The 27,966-nt window shown below is 37.4% G+C and overlaps 2 protein-coding genes across 3 annotated transcripts in view; both read right to left on the bottom strand.

Annotated features, from left to right (window-relative positions):
* CALCRL (calcitonin receptor like receptor) overlaps nt 1–732 on the bottom strand; it is a 67,804-nt gene extending 67,072 nt beyond the window's left edge. Inside the window, exon 1 of the mRNA XM_075153689.1 lies at nt 474–732. The gene's annotated coding sequence lies outside the window, so the exon portion shown is untranslated. The remainder of the gene's footprint in view (nt 1–473) is intronic.
* Nucleotides 733–8,039: 7,307 nt separating this feature from the next.
* The window catches only part of TFPI (tissue factor pathway inhibitor), a 44,320-nt gene continuing 24,393 nt past the window's right edge, over nt 8,040–27,966 (bottom strand). Inside the window, exons 4-10 of one of the 2 annotated variants that reach the window (XM_075153687.1) lie at nt 21,216–21,254; nt 17,876–18,052; nt 16,200–16,295; nt 15,629–15,721; nt 9,564–9,671; nt 8,671–8,853; nt 8,040–8,327 (exon numbers count right to left, since the gene is read on the bottom strand). In XM_075153687.1, coding sequence (XP_075009788.1) covers nt 8,215–8,327; nt 8,671–8,853; nt 9,564–9,671; nt 15,629–15,721; nt 16,200–16,295; nt 17,876–18,052; nt 21,216–21,254 — 809 coding nt within the window. In that variant the 3' untranslated portion in view covers nt 8,040–8,214. The remainder of the gene's footprint in view (nt 8,328–8,670; nt 8,854–9,563; nt 9,672–15,628; nt 15,722–16,199; nt 16,296–17,875; nt 18,053–21,215; nt 21,255–27,966) is intronic. The other variant, XM_075153688.1, reaches the window with a different exon arrangement.

Here is a 27,966-nt window from a genome sequence, read left to right as displayed (position 1 = left end):
CAATAACGTCAATAAGATTAAAGGAGTATTCAGTAAGAAAATCTACACCCCTTTATCACCTAATTCAGCCTCTCTTGAAAGAGCTCCAGTTGTATTGAATTAGTCTTAAGGACCCTTTTCAAACCAATGAGCCTCTAATTCTCTCCAGATGCAAAGAGAAATTTGGTTAGCTAATATTAGAGGTTTTAGACAGAATCCTTTAAGTGCTGATTAGGGTATTTTTATCTCCCTTTCTACCTATTTATCGTTGATTACTTCCTCAAGGATATATTATAACAACACCAGTTATAAAATCAGCTCAGCTCACCGAAAATAAACGAAGCTTTTCCTCATACCCCTTTCTCCCTGCAGATTACATATCACGTGCTGAGGTTAATGTAAAAGCACGCACACACGCATAACTGTAAATGCACTGATGGCACAAAAATACTGTTTTTAGGTAAACCAATGAAACTACTTTGATCAGTACTCACCACACTGAGTTTTTACGAGAATGGTTTCAGATAAATCAGTTTGATTTCCCTTTTCAGTGAGGGAGAAAGGAGATGTTTCGTTCCCTCCCTCCCCGTCCAAATCAGAGACCTACGAAAGCCTGATCCTCCCGCTGGGTATAATCCAGTTACCGAGCCTGGTGGCTGCAGGGGGAGAGGTGCCCCCGCCGCGCCGCGCTGCGCTGCGCTCCGCGGAGAAGCGCTGCTGCGGGCAGCGCCGGGAGCGTGTCAGATTGTAAGTGAGGAGCGGCGGCAGCAGCGAAACATCAGAGCTTCCTGTTACATCACCCTGACCCCGCCTGCAGCCCGCGTTAAGTTACTTTTCTTTCTCAAATGGCATGTCCCAGGGAAGCCAGGCTCCTCTGATATTTCTAGACAGGAGCGGGGAGCTGCCTGAGTCCTGATGGTTGCCATCTGCTCTCTGACAGCATTGTTCCTGTCGGGAGACGGTCTGCCCGCACCTTGCCCGAGGTCGGCTGCCGCTCCTCCGCCCGGATAAAAGCTTGCGCTCTGAAACGAGTCGGAAGATACTCATTCGTTCTGTTGGAAAGGAGGAGACCGCGGGACCTGTCTTTTCACGTATCGAGCCAGTGAGATTCGTCCTCCTCCTCGAACTAGACCCAGAGAAATAAACCAGTTCGGACCTTTACTTGGAGACAAATAATATACAATAGCTGCATTCCTCCTTAATATGACTGACCTGACCCACCTCTGCCAGAAACTGCAGGGGCTGCATTATGTCCCATACTGTAAGTGCTGAAAAGCTCTACAGAGAAATACTTTTATTCCTCAAACGTAAAACTGCATTAAAAGTCAGAATCAAATCTTCAAATTCAAGCAAGTGCATAATTTAAAGTGCCACTTTGTTTTATACCCAAGGAAAAACCTGTATTTGAAATATCAAGGGTAGAAAAAAGGCAGCAGGAATGTTACTATTGCTGCACAGAACTCTAGGTTGCATTTTTTTAAATGCCGGTGATTTGAAAGCACAAGTATGAGCTGCCCAGTTTGAAAACTGCTGTAATTGAAGACAAAACAAAATTAATGGCAGTCCTACTAATTTAAAAGAATTTTGTATCAGGACCTAAAAATGTTTTTTTGATAGCATTTATTACTTGTTCTTTGTACAATTGATACCTGTGCTACAGATGGAATCTGTGCGCTCCAAATCAATAAACAGTTGCTGTGTGCACATGACAATACTATGCTGAACAAATGGGGAGTTCATGGAGCATCAAGCTCAAATACTATTAACACCTGTACTACCAGTACTCCTTATGGAAGGCCACCAGGACCTCAGAAAAGTTGTGGTGTCATAAGTGCTCAGCAAAATTATAGCCATTTAATTTGCTCATGAAACCAAAGTATTCTGCTTGCTTCTCACTACCTGGTGCTCATCCACTCTTTTTACCAGCAGAAACTTTTGTGGAACATGTTGTGATCTGGATGAGGGAATTCATCTGGCCATTGAAAATATTTTCCTCAAGATGAAAGCAGCAATAAACACAAAACTAAGCAAAAAAACCCAACCCAACCCAAACCAAACAAAACCAACCCCAAGCCAGGGTCAGGAAAGATCGGAAGAGGGAAAAGAGGTGCAGGAATACTTTAAATCCATATAGCCACTGGATAATACAAATTGTGAAATCACATTCTAGGGTCACTAAAAGAGCAGGCATATGACTTTAATACTTATTTGGCATATGTGAGTGTTGGTGCTTCTAGGATCTTACATCAACAGGAGAATGTTTGAGTTTTATAATCAGTGAAGAACTAAGAACTGGCACTCTAAACTTCTAGGCCATGTAAACAGATATAAGCTGGGGATTAGCTCTGATTCTGAACAGTGATGGAAATTAACTTCTCTGAAATAAACAGTGTCACCTCAGGTAGTGGAATTTCATCAGAAGTGAGCCTGGCTGCATTATTTTAGACCAATTGGGTCTAGGCTGTAGACTACAACATGGTATGTTACACACTGTAACCTAGAAAATAATCCATGTATTCCAGCCAAGCACACATGTTCAAGACAGGCATCTGAATCAGCTGGAGAGATTTATTACATAGGCCATGTTTGATCTGGAATGTCAAATTCGGTGGAGTTGTGGGGGGGTTTGGTTTTTGTTTCTTTTTTTTTTTTTTTTGGGGGGGGTGTTTGTTTGTTTGTTTTTTAGTTCAACAGTCTTCTATTCTACTTATTTAGCTGTCATTGGAACTTTCTTACTCCTACTCCACAGATATTTGAGACATCTCAGCTGGTGTAATTTACACTTCAAAGATGCAGAAGGCCCTCACACTACTTCAGCTGCCCCTTCTTGTCGCTGAAAGGCACTTAAATTACACCAATACAGACTGTCTTGGTTATCAACAGTGTGGGTGTGAGCAGTTCAAAAGGGATCTAAATGAGCACAACTGACTGTACTTTAATCAAAGAAAGCTTAAAACCATGAAAAGAAAAAAAAATCTAATTCTACCTCTTACCAGACTTTGATCTGATCTGAAAAGTTCAAGGATAAATATGGTTTTGCAAATAATGAGACTACTCATGATCGGCTATAAGAATCCCTCTCCCTAGCGTGGCAGTTGTGCCTCTCCCCTAACAACGAAGGGACCGTACAGCAGTACAGCACAGCACAGCACCGCAGTGCCTGCACGCGGCCATGCCCGGGGCAGCAGAGGCGCTAGCCGCGTCTTTCCCGACGCCGTTTGTTGCAGAGGCCTTATTCCCTGTGAAGCTCTTTCCCGCGGTGCCTTGCAGCAGCCCGTCTAGTGCCCCTGGCCCGCGGGGGGCTGCCGAGGCCCCACACCTGCGCCGTTGGCCCGGCGGCGCCCCCGCGCGCCGGTCCGTGGGGCGGCGCGGGGCCCGGCCGCGCGGCGCGGCGCTGCCACCTGGCGCGCGGTGGCCAGGCTGCGCCCGCCAGCGCCCCGCTGCAGCCTGCGGGCCGCCGGCCCGACTCCCACCAACGTTTGCACCTCAAGGAATCGGGCATACCGAGGATATCTTATGCGTATGTCGTGTTCCCCTCGAGACAGGATGACCCGCTCACACACGGTCAGTGACAAAATAGTCACATGAAAAATAACCTTGACAATTGACTCGCAATGCGGCATTACTACAGGTTCACAAGTGATTGCGGGATCAAAACCAAGGAAACTCCTCGCGTTTGGCAAATAAAATATTAAGAGTTCATGTATAAACATGTAATAACCATATTCCACTTTACTTCAACCTGGTTCTTTCTCAAGAGAAGATACCACCGAAAGCAACCAATCATGACATATAATTCTTATGTCCACTTTAATATGTTTGAAAAGTAGAATCTAGAAAGTTGAAGGCTTTCTCAAAATGTAAATAAATGTATCGGTTTTGAAATAGTAGATGGATTGGAGAAACGCTGGTTTAAATGAACTGGAAAGAAAAGAAAAGCAGGGAAGAGAAAGTAAAAAGGAGAAAAAGGAGGACATACCAGTAAAAACGTGAGGAAGAAAGAATGAATAAAAAGACTTCAAATTATTTCTCAAAGACATTTTGCTTCATCATCTGTATGGACTAAGGGCATATACCAAGTTATCGCAGGTCAGATGATATGTGGAAACTCATCAAACTTCTGTAAAATTGCTTCAGCTTGTTGGCTCCCATCATACAAAGTGGGAGAAATTTCACAGCACCCTGCTGTGCATATTTCCTCCAAAGCAACCGGGGCAGATTCTGGAATGAAATGACTGGATGAATGGACTCTAGTTAATTGGAAATGTACAGTCACTGTAACACCTTAGCATAGCTTCATTTTCTGACCTTGTCACCATTCTGCCATCCGATTCCCTATCTTTTCCCTGTGTTATGGCTCAATTATTCCCCCTTCTACATTCATCCTTTAATTATCTTTGAGAAATTCAAGATCTTTGTTTTCTTATTCTTGCATTTGGTTGTTCTGCAGATGTTGAAGATACAGGAATGAAAAGAAGTGAATGAAGAAGAAGGGCACAAAAGAAACTTCTTGTAGAGTTGATGAAGATCAGATCAGATCACACTGCTGTTTGGACTTTTTATGGGAAAAACTAATTCAATGCACTGTAGAGCTATACAAAAAAAAGATAGGAAGACAGTGGCCAAACCTAGTATGGTGGCCAAACCTAGTACGCACACCAAGAAGGGCATACACTCTCACATCAAGTCTCTTATTATAATCAGATCAGTTTTTATACAGTCTACAACATTCCAGTCTTCATTCTCATTGCACATGAGATGAATCACTTCATAATGTGATGAATCACTTCATAATGTTTTCTTAGTCAATTGAAATAGAGGTACTGTTGAGACGCTATAACTATAAAGTCTTTTTCTGTCTCAACAATGACATAAGAGATCCCTCAATGGATCACTTGTTTAATCACTGTTACTACAAAACGAATACACAAGAAGTTTCTTTAGTATAATGTAAGTAGGGGGTGGGAGAGTATGTGGGAGTACCTGTTAGTCCTGTCCTAGCTACAGCAGTTCTGGAAGAAGAGAAGACTGCATAGTCGTGGGGAGCAGCTGAGCACACTCAGTGAGGAGACCCTGTTAGTTTGCAGAAGAGCTCAGGAAGCAGATTTAGAAGAATGGGGAGCAGCCACCCAGCCAGGTTTCTGCAGGGACAGAAAGGATTTTTCCTAGACTTCCAGGGTGAATTTTGTAGGTGTTGAATCCAGGCAGCCAGGGACAAGTCACTGGACCAAGTGGGAGCCTGAAGGAGAGATACTGCCATGAAATGACACAGGGATCACAAGGCAATCTCTATACAAACAAATGGATCTATTCTTTCCTATCTATCTTTTATATCTATTGTCTCATTCAGAATATTCTGTTTTAGAAAGTTTATCATTCTGGCTTAGGATCTCATAAAACTTACAGAGTTTACAAATCCTTGTTTGTGTTCTTGGTGGGACTGCTTTAAGAAACACCATGGGCAAACCCCTTCCCCTTCCTCCCAACCGCTGCAAGGCTCCAATCAGAGTCCCATCACAACTGAAAACACCACCAGGTTTAGAGCTGCAGTCATGGCTGGGCAGAGGACACTGCCTCAAAAACAGATCTGTTCCCATCACCTTTATTTGGGCTTGATGCTGAGAAAAAACTCTCCTTGAAGAAACACTGCCACCAATAATGCAGATTCCTATAAACAATGGAGTTATCTGAATGTTGCACTCCTGTTGCTAAAGAAGGAGTTTCATTCTCTTTTACATGAAAGCTTTAGAAGATGTTTTAGTTTAATGTGAATCATAGTCAAATACCTCAGAATCATGCTAGGGAATACCACGTTTCTTTGCAAAAGGTTTTTAACATGGTACTGCCTATCTGTCAGACATCCGTGACAGAAGGCACCTATTGCAAATCTGTTACTTACCCAGCACTTGACACTTCTTCTTTTTTTTCTTTAATCTGAAGCCATACACTCAGAATGCCTTTACTGAGTCAGTGAGCTGCTGGAGAAGCCAGGTTGCACATCTCAGCTCTGTCTCCACTCCGACGTACATCACACAAGTTTTAATACTGGCAGCCCATGAGAAATTATTATGACTAAGAATGGAAAATTAGATATTTTTAGTGCCTTCATCATAAAATTTATACAAGAAATGGTGCAGACATCTGTGCACTCACTTGCATTCCTAGTATCAGTGTAGAAGCAGGGTAACTGTGGCACTAGTGGAGTGTTCAGCCCACGGGTAAGACCTGACTCTGCCATACCTCGTGTGCCTAAAGCAACCCTTGCTTTCGGAGGCCACGTACACTACTGTGCCAAGGCAGTTGCTATGCTACAAGTGCAAAGGCCTGGGAGCAGTTTAAACCACAGGCTCTCCACTTGTCTGCAATGACAAAGTCCAGCTGGTCCAAGTATTTAACCTACTGCTCTGCTTCTGTGCAGTGCAACTCACATCTACAGACTCGACTCTTAGTGCATGGAGCACAGGCAATACCTGGAAAGTAAGGTTTATAAAAATGATAAACTAGAACGGGAAGACATCAAACTGGAACTGAAACTGGCAGCTAACGACACACCAAATTAATTCTGTGTAGAGAACTGTTGTTACTAGTATTTCAGCAGTCTATGGAGTTTATACGTTTCCTGTCAGAACTGCACTTGTCTGATTTATATAGTTACTGCATTGTAAGTCTGTGGTGCTCATACATTTCATATGACAAGACTCTACATAAATATTTTCTCGTGTACATTTCAGTTTCATGAGCATTTTTCAAATCAGATTTAATAGATCCTAGATTAAAAGAGTCACGAAAGGACTTAGGCACCAGAAAAGAGATTTGGATAGAATTTCTGTATAAAAATCTGTGACTTTTGCTTACCCCCTCACTCAGATATTTAGAATGCACAAATGCTTTCATTTTCAGCAGTAAAGCTGAGCCTTTTGGTGGAGTTAGTCCAAAGTTCATCAGGCATATAAAACATACGTTTTCTGAAATCACACATGTGATTCATAGCACACAGGCAAAGGCAGCTTAGTCCAACAGATCATTTATTATTCTGTCATTGCTGTCCTTACTCCTTGCTGTAGTGTCTGAGCCCCCTGAACATCTATTTCAGCTACTTATTTCCACACCACCTCTCACAAACAGCAGTGTAACTATCCTCCATAGTTTCAAGCATAAAGAGAAAACACGATACATAAAAAAAAGATTTACAACATCAAAGAAGATAGGGAAGAGTTTCAAAAATATCCTGCTATCTTTTGTTTCATAGTCAGCAAGGTGCTTCTAAAAACCTTAATAGGAAAGCAACTACCTTTTTTTTTTTTCCTTTCCTTTGAAAAAATCTCATTATAAAAGATTTACCCAAGATCAGAGAGGTGCCTTGGAGAAGGGCAGGAACTATACCACTGTTTCATGCCAGTCTTAAAAAAACCCACCAAAACCCAACCAAAAAACCCCTCAAAGTCAACTGGAGAGTACGCATAGTGTTATCTCTAAAGCAACTGTATTTATTTCTATGAAAGGAGTTTGTTCTGGTTTTTGTAAAAATTTAATATATATTTCTGGAAATTATGAACTTGCTAGCCATGAGTCTAGAACAAGGATAAAAATCAATGATCCCAGCAAATATATTTTTAAATCTTTGCAAATATCTGTCACCTTGCTTCACACATTTACAACTTTAACACTCTTTTTATGGTTTTTGGTGGGTTAATTCTGATCTCACATTCATTTTACAATAGTGTAATTATATGCACTTTGATGGAGTTAAATCTAGCTTGCATAACCTAAAATAAATCTGATTAAAACAAACCCAGTGTCTATTTTCTCTTTGTAGCAATAAACCTATCTTTGAATGATGATTGAAGCAATCGTGCTTGACAAATAATCACTCTTTGACAAGCATATGCTCTCTTTAGCACAAAAATAGACTTAAAAAAAGAATAATAAACTAATAAAGGGTAATAAAGTAAATTTGAATCTTGTCTACTTTCTAATCATTGAGTTATACATGCACACAGTCTGTTCTGTCCTGTTTCAGCTCTGACAATTATATGCAATCAAACTACAATTTAAGAGCCTTTAACGAAGTAAAAGGTAATGTTTATTAAGATGCATAAGGAATACATAATAAAGATATAAGCAGCTTAATAATATATAATCAAAATAATCAGTACAGTAAATATATTTAAATGGTGTAGACTAAAGGCTTTCATTCACAGGTGAATAGCAGTTTACTTCACATTTCCATAAAAATCAAAGTTGTATTCTTTCAGGGAAGATTTCCTCGCCCAGAGCCTTTACTGACAGTTTCTTTCTTTTCTTCTTGATTTTTATTAATCCTCTTTCACCTTTTTTTTTATTGAATCCTAAAGGTAAAATGAAGAAAGTAAGATTAGATGCTGTATGACTTACGCATACAAGATTATCAGAAATAAGAGACAAGTCTTGTTTTCAAGAAATATTCTTAAAAAAAGAAAAAAGAACATTGTCTTACCTAAAGTCTTCATATGCCTGACCAATGCCAAGTTGTCTTATTTCTGTTCTTGTGCACTGTATTTTACTGTCCATCTTTCTCTCTCTAGCTCTGTCTCTCTTCTGATTTCCATTTTCACTTTTCTAAGACTTTCAACTATTACATTTTATCAGGCCAATACTTACTACCAAAAGTTGCAAGAATGTTTCAGCCTGTGGTAGTATTACTTCCCATACCTTTCTTGCAGATCCTCAAACATGACTTTCTGGAGGTGAAATTATTTTCATTCCCACCACAACCACTGTAGCTAAATGGGCGACATCTTCCAGTTGAGTAGTTGTAGAAAAATCTTAACTCTTTGGCTCTACAAAGTCCTCTGTCCATAGGGGTCATGCACAAAGAAGGGATGAGGGGTGGTTCTAGAAATATCAAGAAAAACAAGGTTAGAGACAGCACTGCAGTCTACCAGTTTTCTGTTATGTTGATATTATAGATGAGATTTGCAGCTCACAGAACTTGGAAATTTATTTGAAATTTACTGGCAAATTTAATTCTGCCCTCCTGAAAATCCAGGATACTTTACATAAGCACTTATCTTTTTATGATTACAAAAAAATACCACAGCAAATGTTATTCTCTCTTTGAATTTCAAAAGCCAGCAAAAGCTTATCTAAAAGCAAGGTTTGTTTCCTATACATTTAGTGATAAAATTGCCACTTCTATGATAGGAGATACTACTCAAATTCAATTAGAGAAGTTTCAAGTGAAGTATTTGTAGAAAGTGAAGTGAAATAAATTAAACTTGGACAGCTTTAAAAGTATGGTAAATATTTACGATAATTAATGGTGAATTTTCCTAATTACTGCTAGACATTCTGAAATCAAATAGAAGGTAAAAGTACCCAGCATTTCCAATGTAAGATTCAATACCTTAATACCGGGTTTGTCGTATAAATATAGAAAGCTTGACCTAAGCTTTCTAAGTAATAGAAGTTGGTCTGTTGGGAAACACTGAGCAACTATCAAGAAATAGCTGGTAACTCGCAGAATAACAAAGGATTGAATGTGAAGAATAAGTGCACAAAGTGACTGAGATGCTGGTGCTTTAGTGCTGCTGTTAGGTTTTTACCATTCCAAGGAGTAGGCTGATGGTTTATTTCTTCAGTGTCGCTGCAAGTGAGAGTATGAGAACTGAAACACTGGAAGATGAACCTGAGGTATCCGAAGTACCTGGGCACTGGAACAAGTTCAAGAAGCAAATCCGTGCCAGAATTCCCAAACCAGGAGAAACTCCATCATCTATCACCCTGGAGTGACTCATATACAAAATCAGAACAGACAGAATTGCTGCACAGGATGCAAGAAACTGAATGGGAGCCATCATATCATCAGTTATGAGGGACCCAAAGGAGTGCCCTTTTCCTTCAAGAAGTAGCAGAATTGAGATAGCTTAGATCTGAATGTATAAATGGAAATGAGAAGCTAGCCAGATGGCCTTCTTGAAGTTACAAAGCCAGGTAGAAGTGGTTCAGAGGAAAAAACAAGTAAAAATTTTAGGGTATAATTTGGATTACAACAGAGCTGAAGACACCCTGTTGTCACAGAAGTGGGAAGCAGATGAGTTGCTGAAAGCAAGAACTTATGAATTAACTTGGGCAATTCAAGAGGCTGACAAGAAAAACAACATATTACTTCTTACTTGTCTTATGCATATTACACCTGCTACAAAAGGTTCATCTGCCAAGTATAATAGCTGAACTGGCATGGTGAAAAAAGTATGAAAAATTGATGGGAAATAAATAGAATTGTGATTCATGGAAAGCTAAGACAGCAAAATGAAATTAATAATATATTTGAAGCTGTGTTAGCAGCATCATACTATTCAAAAAGAATCCTGAAATGCAGAAACTGAGTCATGAGTTGTTTTTTCAAGATAGATTAAGACAGTTTCAGGTTATAAAATAAGCACTACTTAATTTCTTTTTGTAACTGTGACATTATTACAAGAGTAAGGTTCACTCTGGATCCAGAGTAAGAGCCCACAATGTGATACAATTTATATTAAATCTACTGTTTTATTTATAATGAAGATGGTAGTTAAATTAATTAATGCAATGCTTTTGGTACCACTCTAATTGAGAACTCTTGTGCCTAGCACTAATTCCATCTCTCTCTAGCTGGAGAGGATGTTGGCTTTCAAAGCATATGTTCAGCAACATTAAAAAAAAAAGCTTACCTATTTTAACCTGATAATTTCTGAACCTAAAAAGAACAAAGCAGAAAGGCTTGCCAGTGATGAAAGGGCCCAAACAGCATAGGTTTGTTAATTATGCAACAGAATTTAAATATATACTTTGTAAAGTCAATTACTTATCTGGTATATAGAATTTTCCAGAAAGACTCCAGAGTCCCCTCATGAAGGAGTTCTCACAACGACTGTAAGCTTTAGGGGAGCCATGGAGCCAGTGATGTGATTACTGGTGAATAAGGACTACCTATGTACGTATAATGCAACTGGCAGAGCAGCATCCAAATGCTATTCAGAATCCCTCTTGTAGTCTTTCTAAAAATTATGTTGTTCTTTGTCTAGATCATTGCTAGATAAATGCCCCAGATACCAAACGCTATTCCTGTTCATCTTCAAAATATCTGTATATTCTTTACACTCACAGAAGGAACCAGCCCATGAAGAAAACCTCTTAATTTTGCCATATAATAGCCATTTTTTTCAACAAAACAGTATATTAAAATAAAAATGAAATTACTTACCATAATTTCCTGTCTGCCAAGGATCATAAAAATTATGAATTTATTTTAATATACTGATCACTAAAAGACCTGTTAACTTTAAGTTACTGTAAACATAAAATATGTCCTGTGTCATGCCCAGCCCAACATATCTTTTGGCCAGACAGTCTATAAGCCTGTGAGCCAGTATGTTAAAGCAGTCACTGGGAGCATTAGATCTAGGTCAGTTTTCTCTGTTCAGCCCCAGGTTCTAATGCTGTACTTATGTATATGATGTTACAGTAAGTTTAGATATTATGCTTGTTCTTGAGTTTCTCTGTCAAATGTTTTGGTTTTACAACCCCATTTTTCTGAGTGCTTGAAATGTTTTATCTCCTGCTTTTTCTATGGAGGAAAAAAGAAAAAGAAAGAAGCAAATCCCACAAGCCACAAAACTACACAGAGAGGAAGGGCTACTGAAAACAGTAAAAAAATATAGCAATACATGTCCCACTATCAGAATTATTTTTCCTTAATCTAGTCATTACAGGTCTATGAATTACAGGTATCAACTTTATTGAGAGCCTACTTGAGATAGAAATGCTGTTTTTAACTCTACCATTTTTCTCAATTTAGATTACATTTTAGAAATTTTTTTTTCACAATGCAAATAGCATTACTCATTACATTCCATAACCATTACATGTTAACATCAAGTGGATCATATGAACCTAAAAATTAATAAATGTCATTAAATGCTTTCTAACTTTTTTATACATGCAACTACATGGCCTATCCTATGGCCTTTGATGCAATTTCTACAGAAATCAACCAGGCAGCAACAGGCCTTAAGACTCTGGCTTCACCCTTGTGTTCAAGCTATTCTGTTTATTCAAAATATCTGATTTAAACAGGTTTTAAATATCCAATAGCAAGCTCATAAACTTGGTTTTGCGATGTGTATTATTTGTCAAAAATATGCGACATAAGTCAGGTCATGAACAGGCATAGGAAAAAAGAATTTACAATTCATACAGGCAAAGGACAAATGAAAGCTTCCAAGCTGAGTTAGTCAAACATTTCCAGGTGTAAAGTTTTCTTCTGGAAAATGCTGATACAATGAAATACAAAGTGTTCCTCAGAAACATGCCAATTCCATCAAAAACTTTTGAAGGAAATTAGACCTTGGAACCCATCTCAAGTGGAGTTTGGGAACTGAAACTGCCGCCACTAGCTCTGCAGGAGCTTCTCAATCGGGTTTCAGGCTTTACAACAGCAAAATACAGTGTAGATCTTTCTGTTGTCTTATCTTTCTGTTACTTCTTTTTCTTGATGATGCAGATGTTTGGACTGATTTTGTTTTGGTGAGAGAATAAGACCCAAAACTGCAATATTTGATATTTTGTTTCTGAAAAAATAGGTAAACTAATAATATGAAATAAGCAGTAGATAAAAAAGGCTATTGTTCTTACCTATAAAAAGACTATTGTATCTTACCCTTCACTGCTATCTAAACGATCTTCAAATGTGTATAGTTTAAGATTTAATTCTTATAATACAGCCTTTTCTTGAATCCCAGACACCCCCCTCTACGGTGCGAACAGATGACATGATCATACTTTCAGAATCTCTGAAACGTGCATATTCAGATATAGACTCATATTTATGAAAAATAATCCCAACCCTGCATTGCAACAATAATCATTGTCCCTCAGGCTTAGCTGGGGTTGTGTGACAATGAACTGTTAATTTATCACAGTACAAAAGAAGTTCGAAATGATCTTGGTGAGCTGGGTGAGAAACAATGCTTACTGCATTCTCTTTCGCTAGACACAGGTCTGTGACATTCACGAAGCTTCAGATTTATTGCCAGATTTTTGATATATGCAGACTTCAGTATCTCATTTCTGGTTGCAGCAAAAAGAAAATAAAAGAATCTTCAAGTATACAAGCAATTACAAAAATAATGAGTCATCTGCACTTGACAGTACTCTATAGGTATAAATTGGTGCAGATCCATTATAGCGAATAGAACTGTGTCAATTTGTATCAGCAAAAGATATGGCCCTGACTTTGAGAAGTAATAACAGGAACAGCCTCTGTGTGCCATTCCATATTTGCCGAGTTGAAAATTGACTTTTGATCCTGCATCCCACGTAGAGCTCACAAATCAAATGTGGAGTATAGCACTTCCTACCGTAAATCGCTTCATATAATCTAAAAATGAAAGGTTTGACTCTTGGCTTCACTTTCTCTTAACTTTCCCAGAATAAAAGTTATTTTAGATCTTGCAGCAAAGTAAGACCAGAACAATCTTCACAGTCTGCAGAAAGTCCATTGCTGTGAGATAGTGCTAGAAGTTTCATGTTTATATGCAGAAAAAAAAAGTTTGTTTTGTTTAGCCATAGAAGACTTTAATTTTCTGAAGATCAAGAACTTTGTTGGAAATCTATTAATCTGGTATCATTACAGAGGTATACATACCACCAATAATATGTATTTTTTTCTTGAAATCAAGATGAAATACATTTCAATTGTGAGGTAAGGTATTCTATAAGAGACAACTCCTTGCAAATTTTTTTTTAATGGTGGTCATGTATTTAAAAAAAACAAGACCCATAGCCAGGCCAATATACATGCAAAGTAGATGTTACAGTGGCAGACCAGCTACTTTGCCTGGGCTTGAGAAGATGGGCATCAGACACTCCATCACAAACAGTCCATCCCGACCTCATATGTGCACAGCCAGATTCTTGTCCCTCATACTATTATGAGTTTACACCTCTACCTCTAATAATAGCAGGAATGGAAGCTATGTTCTCCACATCTCTGTGGAGAAATCAGCTGTCAGTTTTGGCCCTATCCTTTCCTCCCCCTGTAGTGGAATCGCACAAAGCACAAGATTTTAGTCCATCCCAGCAGCCCGAAAGGTACAGGCTGATAAACAGAACAGCAGCAGGTGGCTGCACGGGGCAGGCTAGTGCAAGACAGACAGAGGTTATATAGTAGGGAAGAACCTATGGGCTCTTCAGACTTTTCACTGAAACACACTGGTCCTTCCAAGGTTACGTTTCTTACCTGACTCATCCAGCCACACTGACTCTGCCCACTCTTGTTCCCTGACCTTTTCTTCCACCAAATTCTGAGTTTTGTCTTCCTCTTATCCTCACCTCTCCCTCCCAAAATCTGCTCTACCAGAAAATTCACTAGTGTTGACATAACCAAGAACCCTTCAGTTTCCTCTGAGAAAAAATGGTGAATCGTGCCCCTTTGCTTGTATAGATTAGTTGTTTTGGGGATTCATATTATGAGTAAAAACCTTCAGGGAATGTGTATGCTATTATGTCCCTAGACATATTACCAGGCCTTAAATCATTCAAATATTTTTCAATGAAATAAGTTGCCAAAAGTTTTACTGTTTTATATTCAGTCATTTTAATAACAGAGTGCATTGATGCTTTGTATGTGGTAAACAAACAATCCAACTATCACAGAAACGTACGTCAACCCAACAATGCATGTGGACCACAGTGCAGGCAAAAAAAAACAGAATACAACACAGATTCAAGCTTTATTAGACATATCATTCTAAGCAAAAAGCACAGGAATGTTACCCTACATGCCCATTATCTTACAGATCATATTAAACACAAAAACTTTAATGAAGTTGTAAGCCATCACTCAATCCCCAAAAGTACAAGTAAGTGTAAATGCAAAAAAACCAACAGAAATACGTGGTAAGAATGCTCAGGCTTTTTCCAACTGTTTCTTGTTTCCTCTTGCATAACTGTGGATCATAAAAATGACATGCCTCAAATTCAATCACCCTTTACAGTGTGAGCAAGTACCAGCAATCTGGACAGCCTCCAGCTGCAGAAACTGTTAAAACCTAGCCCTCTACAGTAAAGGTCCAGATTCTCATCTGCATGATAATACATAGTGCAAAAATATCTTGAAGCAGACAGAAAATTAATTCACACTCACTTTGATTATACTCAAAACAAGAACTGAGTTTAACATGACCTTAGTGAAAATAAAAATTTATTATGATAAATATATTGTGCCATATTCCAAAATCCAAATATGGTCCTTTTTTAAAGGGTAAAAGGAGCTTTAAATCAGCTGCCAATTAGATCCTCATAAAAATATTAATTTTGACTAAAAGAACTCTGCATCACTGCTTTTGCTTTTGGTCTTTAAATTTTTGTATTTATTAGACCTTCAGGAAGTGCATACTTTCAGAAGACAACAAGATGTGGTCAGTCTTCCACTTTCTGATATTTATGGAAGATCTGTAAGTAGCAATATATTTCTTTGCTTTGACTGTCTCTGCTTATCAAAACATTTGACGTACATGGAAGCCCATTCTTTAGTCTCAGGTATGTTGGAAAGTGGGTAGAAATGGAAAAGCAATCCAGAACGCATATAAAAGACTGAGAGCTAAGAACTGCAAAAGTGAATTCTTACCAAAAAAGATGGGAAACTTGTTGCGCTCCTCCTTTGGGGAACTACTGTTCAGTGTGTTGGACTTCTCATTTGGAGCAGTTGGCAACAAATTGACTAAAAGGAAAAAAAAAGGGGTGAAACAGTAAGTGACGGGTTATCTAGACACAGCAAAGCTCTAAAATAAGCTATGATTAGCACCCATTTGCCTTGCTTCATGCCAGTTTTAACACCACTAAAAGGCAGCATTTCTTTAAGTCCCAAAGGCACAGGACATTGATGTGCTGATGCAACTTTGGGATGGATTCCTTTTTCTTCTTTGATTTTACTGATGTAGGATTTAAATCAAACATGGTTTGGTAAGGTTATTTGTATATCACTAGCAGACATTCTAATCTTTGCAATTGTAAGCCTCTTTCAAAATATATACTACTAACAACAAAATGGCTATGAAGCTAGTTTTAATCTTACTGAATTCACTGTGTTTAGGTATTTCAACTAACATACCTTCAAATAAATGGGAAAATGAGTGGACAAGCCAAGGAGTGTCTGCATTAAAAAAGGATAACTATAAACAGCAAAAGCAAATTCTTACCAAAAATCCCAGGAAACTGGTTGGGTTCTTCCTCTGGGGAGCTAATATTCTCAGTGTTAGGATGCTCTTCAGCTGGAACAATTGGCAATAAATTTGCTAAAAGAAAAATGAAAGGAAAACAATGAGGAAAAAACACAAAAAACAATTGGTATCGATGATTAAATACTACTAAAGTAAAAATTTTGATCTATTTAAACCATGGTAATGGCCTCTAATCCTCTCTTTCTTCTTGCGTATTCATACAAATTTACGTGGAGGTGTTATTTCAGATTAAAGTCAGGAAAAAAAAGCATTCTGCAACTTCAAGTCCAAAAGACAAAAGTGGAATCAGAGCCCAGGAAGAAATGCTTCAGCGAAGGTAGGGGAAAAGCACATGGCTCTCTATATATATTTAAAAAATCTTTAGAAAAGAACCATAGTGGGTCTTGTCTTTTCTAAATGTGAATAAGCTCAAGTTCCCCTTGCCAAAATGACAGATTATGAAACAGTTCTGGAAAAGGGCCCATTAGGGAGAAGCAAGACAAAAGGGTCTGGAGGCTCTGGGTGGGAAAATGTATTTGTTCTATGAATAAAATGAAGTACTTTGTGAAGGGGAGAGGAGTTATGAAGGTTACTGTGTTCTGCTATAGAACAATTCATAGGAACTAGTAGGATGAAGAAGTGGATGAACGATCTGTGGTCAGTCCGAGTGGCTGTTTTGTAGCCTAAGCTGCACAGCCAAATCATTCAGAAGTAAGGGACAGGTCTCCCATGATTCTTTGGTGTAAAGCTAGCAATGCACAATAAGGAAACAGTAAAACCAGAAATTCCTATAATGGCACCTCTTTTCATTACAAGACTTGGTCTGAAAAGAGATGTATGGGTTCAGATGTATGGGTTTAAAAATATATATTAACATTTATGATATTATAAAGCCAAGCAGCTGGCAGATTTTAGATTACAGAAAGAGATTTACATGGCTGTAACCAGAAGAGGTTCATTTCTTCATTCCCTGTCGTTATAATCTCTATTACTGTAAACTCTCTGCCTTCTTCAATGTAGGTACCAATATTTTTACAATATATTTCAAACCAAATTTCCCCAAATTTCTGTCCTAGAAAGTGCGTTTATAAAATTTTTCCCCTAAAGGCAAGTTTAATGGAGAAATGTGATGCTCTGATGACGAGGTATGACCAGGAAACAGTACTCATTGTGGACCAAATTCCCTCTTCGGTTGAAATTGATGTCACTTTAATTACTTCATCTGTCGGTATTGCTTCTAACATTCTGTTACAAATTATAGATCACAGACTATTTGTTTCAACTTAGATATATTAAACAGTATGCAGATTTCTGAAAATTAATATAGTGGTCTTTCTTACACAGACAGGTTTAATATATATTTTGCAGAGGGTTGTAGAATTAACATATATGCAGGCAACTAACTGTCATGAGAGAAGTAAAAACGTAGGAGTCCTGTAATACTCATTAAAATTAATAGTACCTACTAGTTTTTGAAGTTTATATTTTTCATTTTTGTATTTTTATTTTAAAATATACATAATTAATGTTAATTTCAGACATAAATTATTGCCACCTCAAGGTACCCTAAGTTGCCTTTTTTTCCATGCAAGATACCTTCAAAACACAACATTGTTTATACAAAAATAAAACTAAGAATAATGAGGATAACTTACAGTTGCCTTGGCAGGTAGTCTGGCATTCTTCCAAATTCCTGAAGTTGTTCTGGTTTCCTAGGCACCCACCATACTTGAATACTTCACATATCTTTGTCTCTTTGTTATAGAAATACCTGGAAAAATAGCCTCGGCAGATTCCGGGGTCTTTTTCATGAAAGCAGAAGTTGGGCTTTTCTACGAACAATGGTAAATGATGAACAGGGTGGGGGAAGAAAAAAAATCAACACACATTCTAAGATAACAGTAGAACTGGAAGAAGTTTATAAAATAAACCTGTAACTTTGAACTAAAGGCCAACTGTAAAATAACTGCTGCTTTATTCTACTGCTTTTGTTCTACATATAATACTCCAATATTATGCTGGAGCATTATTTTTACTGCTTTTTTTCCTCTTTTCAAGTAGCCAGTAAATTATATCTTCAAAAATGAAGACTAATGATTCTTTTAGGTGTCCTCCTACATTGAAGCTCTAAGAAGAAAATTAGTTTTTACTCTGAATTAAAACAAGCCTTGAATCTCAGATGGATCATTTGAATCTAAGTACACATTCTTGTCATTTATGCAGTTGTTTTTGTCAATGTTAGTGTGAAATATACAGAAAGCAATGTTAAAATAGAAGGAAAAAGGAAATAGTTTTAAAATAAGAACAGAAAAAAAAATCTAACAATGCATCTTGTCTGGGACAGTCTACTGCTATAAAAAGATACAGGAAACTGGGAGACAGAGCATCTATTCTATCATTTTTCAGTCCCAGTTCCCAGTTTGCAATCAGTAACTACAATATCAACGAAGAAAAAGTTAACAAATGAATACTGTGTAATTTGACTGAACATCAAGGCATGATATAATGGCTTCTGGCAGAAAAGAAAAACACATAGTCATACAATAATCCCCAAATGTCAATTTCTCACCATATTCAATTTTTTCCTCGAAATTATATTCTTAAAAGGAAATAATGGAAACAATAATGAAATATATGTGGAGGTATTCTCAAATTCTTGCTAGTAGGTACTTTGAAATATGATTCTTGACTGAGCTGTCTTGCAGAGGAAAGTGTATTTAGCCATCATATAAGACAATCCTATCAGATGTGACATATAAAGGCCTTCCTTACCTGTGAAACCTTAATAGCATATTGAGACTAAAACAGTGTGCAGTCATTACTATAGAACAATTACTTTGAAGTCCCTAACATTTCTGGAGTAGATTATGGAGTTGTAAAGAAGGTAATCCCATTACATCTATTTCAGCCAAGTATCTATTAAAAATCATTGCTAGAACAAGAATATTATTAAATTCAATTGATGCATATAATATATTTATATAAAACATTATAATAGCTCATAATGAGTGTTTTTCCAAGAAATAATTGTCAATATCTTGTATTTCAACTGTTATAAAGCTTCATGAACAGCAAAATGTCATTTTCAGAGATCATATGTAAAATTAAACCATTAAAATGTTCTTGCATAAAGTAACAAAATCAACTATTTTAAGCATTCCTTTAATTTTGATTTTTCATTACAAATTGCATTCTCTGTGAGTAAGTATATGTATTCTACAGTTCAGATATTTCACGTTTCTTACTATTCAAATGCAGCACCTATTGATGTTCACAGATATACAAAACTAAGTCCACATAGACCAACAAATATGAAAGGTATGGCCAAGGCATATGATATGCTTTCAGCTGAGAACAGAAATGAGACAGTTATGTAGACAGGTAGCAGGCAAGAATCTAGCAGAGTAGTTATCTATTCCATATACCACCTATTAGGAGCTCAAAGACAATAGAAGCTACAGAAACAATTCTTTCATCAAACATTGCATAATATTGTGAAATAAGAGAAAAAGATTATTAGATATTAACTGAGAAAGGCAGGCAGATAATAATAAGGGTATGTAAAGTAGACTACGGGATTATGACTGATTCTTAAAACCAGCTGCTCTTCATTTAGAAAATCCTTATATTAAAATGGTTCTTCCAGAAAAAAGAAATTAAGTCCAAATAGTTGAGCTCGCAGCTAACTTTTATAGCCACTTTTGAAGAGAGAGGTCATGAAGGCAATATAATCCTAACTATGCAAACTACTATTATACTTCTAAATGCCATGTCTTTCTCCAGAGATTCAAGACTACATTACTGGAAACAATAGTAAACATTTAATGATGTTGATGATAGCCATGAGCTGAATTTTACAGGTTATGTTCTCTTTTGTCATTAAAAGCAGGGAACTAGGGTCAGACCTTAAAGGAAGTAGTGCCAAACGTCTGCAGCATCTGTGGAAAATCAACTTTAGTAACTTCCACAGCATAGAATCACGATTTTTTTTTTTTTTTTGCATTAAGAATGGAAAAGACAGTAGACAACAGGAAAAGAAAACCATTATCTCAGTATGAAAATATTCCAGAATACCATTCTGCAAAGATAAATGATTTAATTAGTCTATTTCAAAATGTATGTGCAAATATTGGTATTTCTGTGAGGAGTTAAATGCACACCAATTCAACAGGAAGCAAGTGGAACGAGGGATAAGGGAAGGAGGGTAAGCAGAGAAAAAGGAGCTGACTTGTGAAGAAATTTACTCAAGTCTGTATTTGGGGAACTCTGGCTACCAGCATTGGGCCCAATCCAGATAAGTCTCTAATGTGGAAAGAGAGGGTAGGGTGGAATAAGTCTTCACAAGCTCTATTGTAAGTGTCAGACTTAAATATCCTTGTTAGGAACAGAGGTTACCTCAATAGACCAACAGTGTTTCAGTCAAGTGATTCTCAGCGCTCAAGCATTGGTTATTTAGGAAGTCTGGGTATCAGGCATTTAAGTTTCTGTAAACAGCCTGCCCCTTCAGGGGTGGGAAACATGCCCCCTTGCTCAATGAGTAATTAGGGGATCTGCCCTAACCTCTGTTAGCTCCCATGCAGGCAATGCTTGAAAAGTTCTTTTTCAGAGTGATTTTTTCCTATTTTTGCTAACAATGGAGGAAGCACTTAGATTATTCTCAAAGCACACAATAAGAGTTCCACATGATGGCTAATTATAACGCTTGAATCTCTGCAGAGTCCTTCTTTTCTCTTCATTGAAGACAGAGAAAAAAAGTGTCATGATGTGTTTATTTTGTGGAGAAGAGATTGCAGCTACTATCTTCAGTGACGACAACTGTCCTCAAAGTCTTTGAGGAATACAGAAGAAGAAGATTGGGAATAAGAACTCACGTTAGTCTGACATTCTTGTTTTTATTAGGAGATAGCTTGGAACAATACATAAAGAATTTATCAAAAGAAGCTAAATCCCTTATTGTTGTATAAGAGTCTTAGATTACTATGTAAACATAATTACCTTTCTTAATTTTTGCTAACATCATCTTTCGAGGCAATTCTGCAATATAAATAAAAATAAAAGTATTTAGCAAAAGCAGACATGTCAACTCTCGCCTGTGATACCAGGGTGCTTAGCAGTGACTATGAGCACTAAGGAGGAAGAATACAGCATCTTTTCCCCTTCTTTCTTTTCTTTATTAGAGAAGTAGCACAAAAGCTTGTTGTGGAGGACTGAAGTATCATTTCCTTTGTATGAGAAGACCTGCTATATTGGAAACTTGAGGATATGAAAAGTACTGGAATCAAATTATGCCAATATTGAATTCAACAGAGAAATTCCTCTTCATGTTACTGGAACCAGAATCCTGTATTATGTAACCTTACTCCTCAAAAGAGGAGTAATTAGCAGACTGACTTAGCCCAACTGCTGTAGCTACTGATACTAATAGCTTCAGAAATGATCTAGTTAGCAATAAAGACCTCTCTCATGCTATCTAATTCCCTTTGCTATGCTATGTAGTGTCTGAGTAAAGTGTTCATTATGCTGTTTATGATATTAAAGCCCATTCAGCCAAGTATCTCCAACTATCTTTAGGGTAGCATAGATGACAAACTTGTTTGCACTGTTCTTTTAGTGCAAAGATGACATCAGCAGTGATGAAGTTGCTATTGTCATTTTTAATGGAGAAGCCTGGGTTTTATTGTACTTGCTCAAGAAGCTGGGTATCTGAATTCAACCCCTTTTCAGCGATTGGAAACAAACCTTCTTCTCCTTCTAGGAGACTGCCTAATCATAAAACTACAAAGGAGTCCAAGGGGAGACTGACTCAGCCAATGTGTTAATAAAGGCTGAAAAATTTTCGGCGGCTGAGAGAGAGAAAACTGGCCAAGGATCGCTTATATATTTTCTATTACAGAGATATTTTGCAAGGCACAATAGTAGCTTCTGGACTTCACTTAAGTCATCTTAATTGCATTGCTTCATAATTCTTGTTTTGTACTTGTGTTTTTCTTAATGGCGTTATAAAATGCTAGTTTCTCTAAAACTCCTTTACCTACTGACCTCTTGCATCTGAAAGAAGGGATAGAGTGGTACAGCTAATGCTTTGCTTGAAGTTGTCTGCTGGAAAGCAAATGCAATTTTATTTTGCATTTTGCTCTGTCAGGCAATCAAGGATACTATAATGAAGCAATACATTTGCCTGACCCTGGCCATTTACGTAGCTACCACAGTCCCCCCTTAAGAAGATACCAATTCCCTATAGTACATGCCAAGAGTAGCCATTCAGTAGCAGAAGCATATTAAAACTACTTTCTACTGCTGATGGCTCTTCCTGCTTCAGTGCATACATGTCTTCCAGAGACCTGCTCATAAAGCCTCAGCGTAACCCATGGTCTAGCCTTCTTTGAAACATGAAATGAAGGGGAATTCAAAGGGAAGTGTAGATTTTAATCTGAATTTAAATCACATGCATTAGTCTCTCGTACCATTTTTCCCAGAAGGCCTCTAAGTCATACACATAAAGACATCACTGCAGCCTCTCTGTGACTTCATGTGTGAGATACAGTTGATCTGCCCAACTGGGGAGGGTGAGGGATACAGGAGCGCTGTGCCCTATCTCAGCTTGGAGGTACCTCCTAGCAAGACCTCAGACTGAAAACAACTCCTGCTGGGAAGTAGAGTTGCTGCTGTGGCCTTCCTTGTTATGAAAGCAATAACAGAAGATACTTGAGCCATCTGTATCCTCACCTTTTCTGTAATTTGTAATTTTAATAAGGTCCCCTCCCCCCCACTATTTATAACAATCTCTTCACAGTCCAAAATTGAAAGGAATATTAGCCGTTTATTCTCCACTTATATTCCAGAGCAAGTGTTTCTAACCATCCTTTATATAGTGATATACGTTCTGTGGCTCCTATTTTAAGAGGTGCTGATGATGACTAATAAGCTTTTAGCATTAGCTGTACTGCCCTTGAGTGCCATAATCCTACCACATTTTTTTCTTTTTCTTCTGGAAACATGGCCTGTGTTATATTATCAAAGTAAATCTATTGGGTAGAAATTCTATCATGATACATTTTCCTTCCATCTCTGGGACAATGCAGCTGGCACCCTTAAAAAAATATTATTTAAAGACATGACATGCACTTTAGAGTGACATATCATTTGTTTGAATATCTTTCCAGTGCTTCCTATTAGTAGGAGGCTGTGCCTTCGGCATTTAAACCCAGGACCTAAACCAGGACACTCACATCAGGCCATTTCACTAATTTCACTCAGTTGTCCCCTTCAGGCCAAAATCAGCAATCGTACTTTGGCGTACGATCCCTATTCTTCTGGCATAGAACAGGAAGAATTTATTGTGAGAATGTTTTAATCTTACTACCATGTCAACAGTGTCTTTTTGCTTCTGGTTTCAGTCAAAAAGCCAAATCCACAGCTGAGTTAATTTCTTCTTTTTAAACAAACTGTATTTCTCGGTAGATCTGCTGTGTAAATAATAGACATTAGAATTGCTGTCATGTTCAGAACCTTTTATCAGTAGGTATTTTCCCATGTTAGAGGCTTAAATAGCCTAAGATATATATTCACTGCCTTGAAAATTAGGACCTTTGTGCTAGTGATGACATTTGTGATTCTACTCATATCCAGTAAACAATGGAGGCAAACTCCTCTTAAAAGTAATATTTTCTTCCCCAAAGTGGTGAGTATTGGGCACAAGAAACAAAAAATGCAGCTGATTTCTAGGAGACTTGAGTCAGAACTAGGCATCTTGAATCTGAACACTGTCTTAGAGAGTCTTGGAGTGGCCAGCCTGTTATTGGGCTCTCTGAACTCTCCTGTACGGACTTCAGTCAGTTCTGGGAATTACTCATTTCTATCTTTGATGGCTTATTAATTTAAAAATTTCAAAAGGTTGTTCTGATTTAAGGAGCCTGGAAATTCACTCATGTTGGCTCATTTATTCTTGTATTTGTGTTTAATATTGGAAAATCAAACACTTTGACTATTCACGTTATTTCCTTTGAATTTGTATATATCTCGCATAACTTCCCTTTAGCTTATTTTTAGCAATCTTGACCTTCACATTCTTCACAGTGATAATTGTCTGAGTATCTCTTAGATTTTTCTTTACTTTTAAGCATTTTCCTTCACTCATACTGTCTTTTCAGTCTGATTTCTACAGTTACTAAATAGTGATCTTCCTGCAGTAATAAATACTGAAAACATTAATTTAGATTAATATAATCATATACTGCAAGACTGCACAGAGCGAGCCAGATTTAACAAACAGAACCTACTGAATTATATATTTTTTTACTGAATTGTGTTGGCAAAAGTGAGTTAACTTATTAGTTTACTTTGTTTTATGGCTGATGGTTGACAGCACACTGTGTGCCACCAAACCATTTTATCTGCTATTATTCATTCACAGAATACAGAAATAATGAGCCTTTATTGCTCCAGTTCCTCATAGCAGATTCAACACTTGCAGATTCTTGTATCACTATTATGCATATACCAAATCCTGTACTTGGGCTGAGTACCAAGATGTAGACACTAAGCCAGTTCTCATTTTAAAAAACTTTCAGTTTTATTCTATGGAGTTATGCCAATTACATGCTTGTACAGGATTTGGTCCAGAAGATCTGTTCCAGATATTGATGCAACATATATGTCAGAATCAAAGTAACAGTATTGGTCAAAATAGCAATATTAGATTGAAAAAATAATTTTATAGAACTTCACTCATGGCACCTGATCATGACTTTTGGACACTTTTCATTCCAAATTCTGTATCTATCAACCCTGTCTGTTTCAGTTTAGCCCTCTATCTTAGCCTTTAAACTGGAATTTAGGACAAACACTCCGAATTACCATGAAGTCGCATGTTTTGGATGAGATACTGGCAGCTGCAGTCCTGCAAACAATCCTGCTCCAAGCATGGCAAAAATGCTATGGGTCCAGCTGAAACCCAAAACCAGATACCAGTCGTAAAGTACCAAAAGCCAGTCTGGTGACAGAAAAAGAAGAGCTGTCTTCACATCCTAGATCCCAGGTCTTTCTGACACTGAGTGCTAGTCAAGAAAAATAACTTTCCATTTTTTATCTTGAAGGATTGTATTCGTTAAACTTTGTGGAGCCATAACTAGAAACAGATTAATCACGATTTTCTAAACAAAACACTGTAGAAGTAAAGAAAATGCCTTTTAAGGAAGGTTGGTCTCTTAGAATGACATTGCCAACATTCATTCATTCATTTTTTAAACTTATATGTATGTATTAAGTCTGGAGTTCAGTTGCAAGTTTCATTAATTTCTGTGCTGAAAATTTAATAAATATGTAAAGAAACTTTTAAGCTTGTTGTCCATAGGAAAAAAAAAAAATAGGTTAAATCCATGATACAAACTTATGACTCATGGAAGCCATATGACAAAGGAAGAATTTTAAGTCTAGAAAGGCCATTTGTCAGATAAACAGACAATTACTATGCAAAATACTAATGCCACAATTTGAATAATTTTTAACTCCTTAAGCTTATATTAATTTGCCTTGAATCCTCATGAAAATATCATCATTCAATTCTGATAGAGATACCTCTTCTGGATAACCATACAGAACAAGTAATATTAAGTAATACTCAGAAATCTGCCCAGGCTGGGTTAAGTAGAGGAAGGACATCAGCCTCTTTAGTCATAAACCTTTATGGGGGTGAGGATTAGCAAATGCTAAATGTAAGTCTTTTGCACCCAGTTTGGTGAGTGGCAACCTTCAGCCCAAGTTAGAAGCAAGACCAACTCCTGCCTTTTAAGCCTCAAGCACTACATTCCTACCTTCTCTACTAACAAGCACTAAAACTGGCATATTCTGGTTGGAGAAAATGACCCAGATATAGCGATATCAGAATTATCACTTAGGCCTTGATACAAGAAATCTGAAATGTACTACTGATTATAAGCTGTGCTATAACCAGCACAAGGCTATTTGCTCTCCTTAAATATTGTAGGGTTCAGTTCCCAAACAGCTAAAACTTTTGATAGGACAATTTGTAGAAATGTAAGAACAAAATATCAGAGGTAGAAAAGGAGCAAAACGTCATTTTTGTGTTAGTTTTGTATACTGTTTAAGCACAGCCCTGATCTTCTATTCCTCTGTAATGAATTTCTGCCTTGTTTGATCTTCTGCCAAGAACTGTCATCAGCTCCTATCCAGTAGTTTCTTACGAAGATTTAAAAACATATTACTTGAATTCTGTCTTACTTTTGTATCTTTTTTTTTTACTCAAGTATGAAGAATCCAAGACACAAATAGTATAGCCTAGAGAAAGAACAGTATTGTAAACAGCTTTTATCCTAATTGATTTCCAAAGAAACAAATATAGGTACATGAGCACCAAAATAGTAATCCGTACTTCTAGTACTATCTGAGACTTCAACATGAAAAGAAACTGAATCACTGATGTAAATGTTCTTTCCCTTCTCAGCCAGTTCAGTAAGAGTTGGCTTAAGAACCAATTCAGATCCAAGTAGGACAGAGTTTCATTGACTTTATGTGTCCTTTCATTTAGGGCAAGATGTTTATATTCTCTATGTCACCTCTTTTTTGACTTGAAATGCTAGATTATGTTATTTTGTAACTAAGGAATTATGATTTCCATATCATTTTTCCTTGATGGGATGTCATTTCAAGATATACCTTATTTTAACATCATTAGCACTATGTTTACCCATATATGACTCCTGAAAACACAGCGAGACTGTGACTGATTCTCGCCACTTCCTCCAGTCTCTGAGGCTCATTAGTGGATCTTGCCAGAAGCTATCAAAAGACAAGTTTCAGATTAATCCTTAGAGTAAAATGCACTGAAAAACTGCCATTCACTTAAGGAATGGAGTGATCTGATCTTTTTCACTTTGACAAGTTTTTAGTGAAGTTTTGTAGTGTTTTTTCCATCCTGATAGTTTTATAAGCATGCAATTGTTTGAAAGTAAAGCATAACTGATTAGAAAAGTAACTGAAATCTCCTTTCACTCTAAAATTTAAGGTTCATATTTGTGTTTATTCTTTTTTTTTTTTTTCTTTTGAGTGGATTGTCTATAGTGCCAGGCACAAAAACAGAAATGCATGGTGGCACATACGGGTAGCTGAAAAGTAGTATAAGGAAACACAGAACCTGCAAAACCTTTTTAGTAATTTTTCCTCTCATTTTAAATGCCTGTAACTATTTGAAAAACTTGATCAACCTTGTGGAAGTGGTTTTAATAAATAAATAGGTATTAAGGCTATATAATATAGTATCAAGACTACATAGTTCATACAGACAGAAGAGATTATACCTACTAGTCAAGTAAATGCCAGACACCCTGAGCTGTACTCCCTGCTCCAATTGTAACACAGTCTATGGACTTCACTTATTTTTCTATTACCTTACCACCTTTCTTTTTCTGTCAGTAAAAGTGTTATGGTTTAACCCTAGTCAGCAACTAAACACCACACAGCCGCTCGCTTACTCCCCCCACCTCAGGTAGGATGGGGGAGAGGATCGGGAGGGTAAAAGTGAGAAAACTCATGGTTGACATAAAGACAGTTTAATAATTGAAATAAAATAAAGAAAGTAGTAGTAGTAGTAGTAATAATAATAATAATAATAGAATATACAAAGCAAGTGATGCACAATGCAATCGCTCACCACCTGCCGACCAATGCCCAGCCAGTCTCTGAGCAGCGATTGCTGCTCCCCGGTCCCCTCCCGCAGTTTATATACTGA

The sequence above is a fragment of the Calonectris borealis genome, chromosome 6 (genome assembly GCF_964195595.1).
Source record: "Calonectris borealis chromosome 6, bCalBor7.hap1.2, whole genome shotgun sequence".
Lineage (NCBI taxonomy): Eukaryota > Metazoa > Chordata > Aves > Procellariiformes > Procellariidae > Calonectris > Calonectris borealis.
Note: the sequence above shows the minus strand (reverse complement) of the source record. Positions and strands in the feature narration are given on the sequence as shown.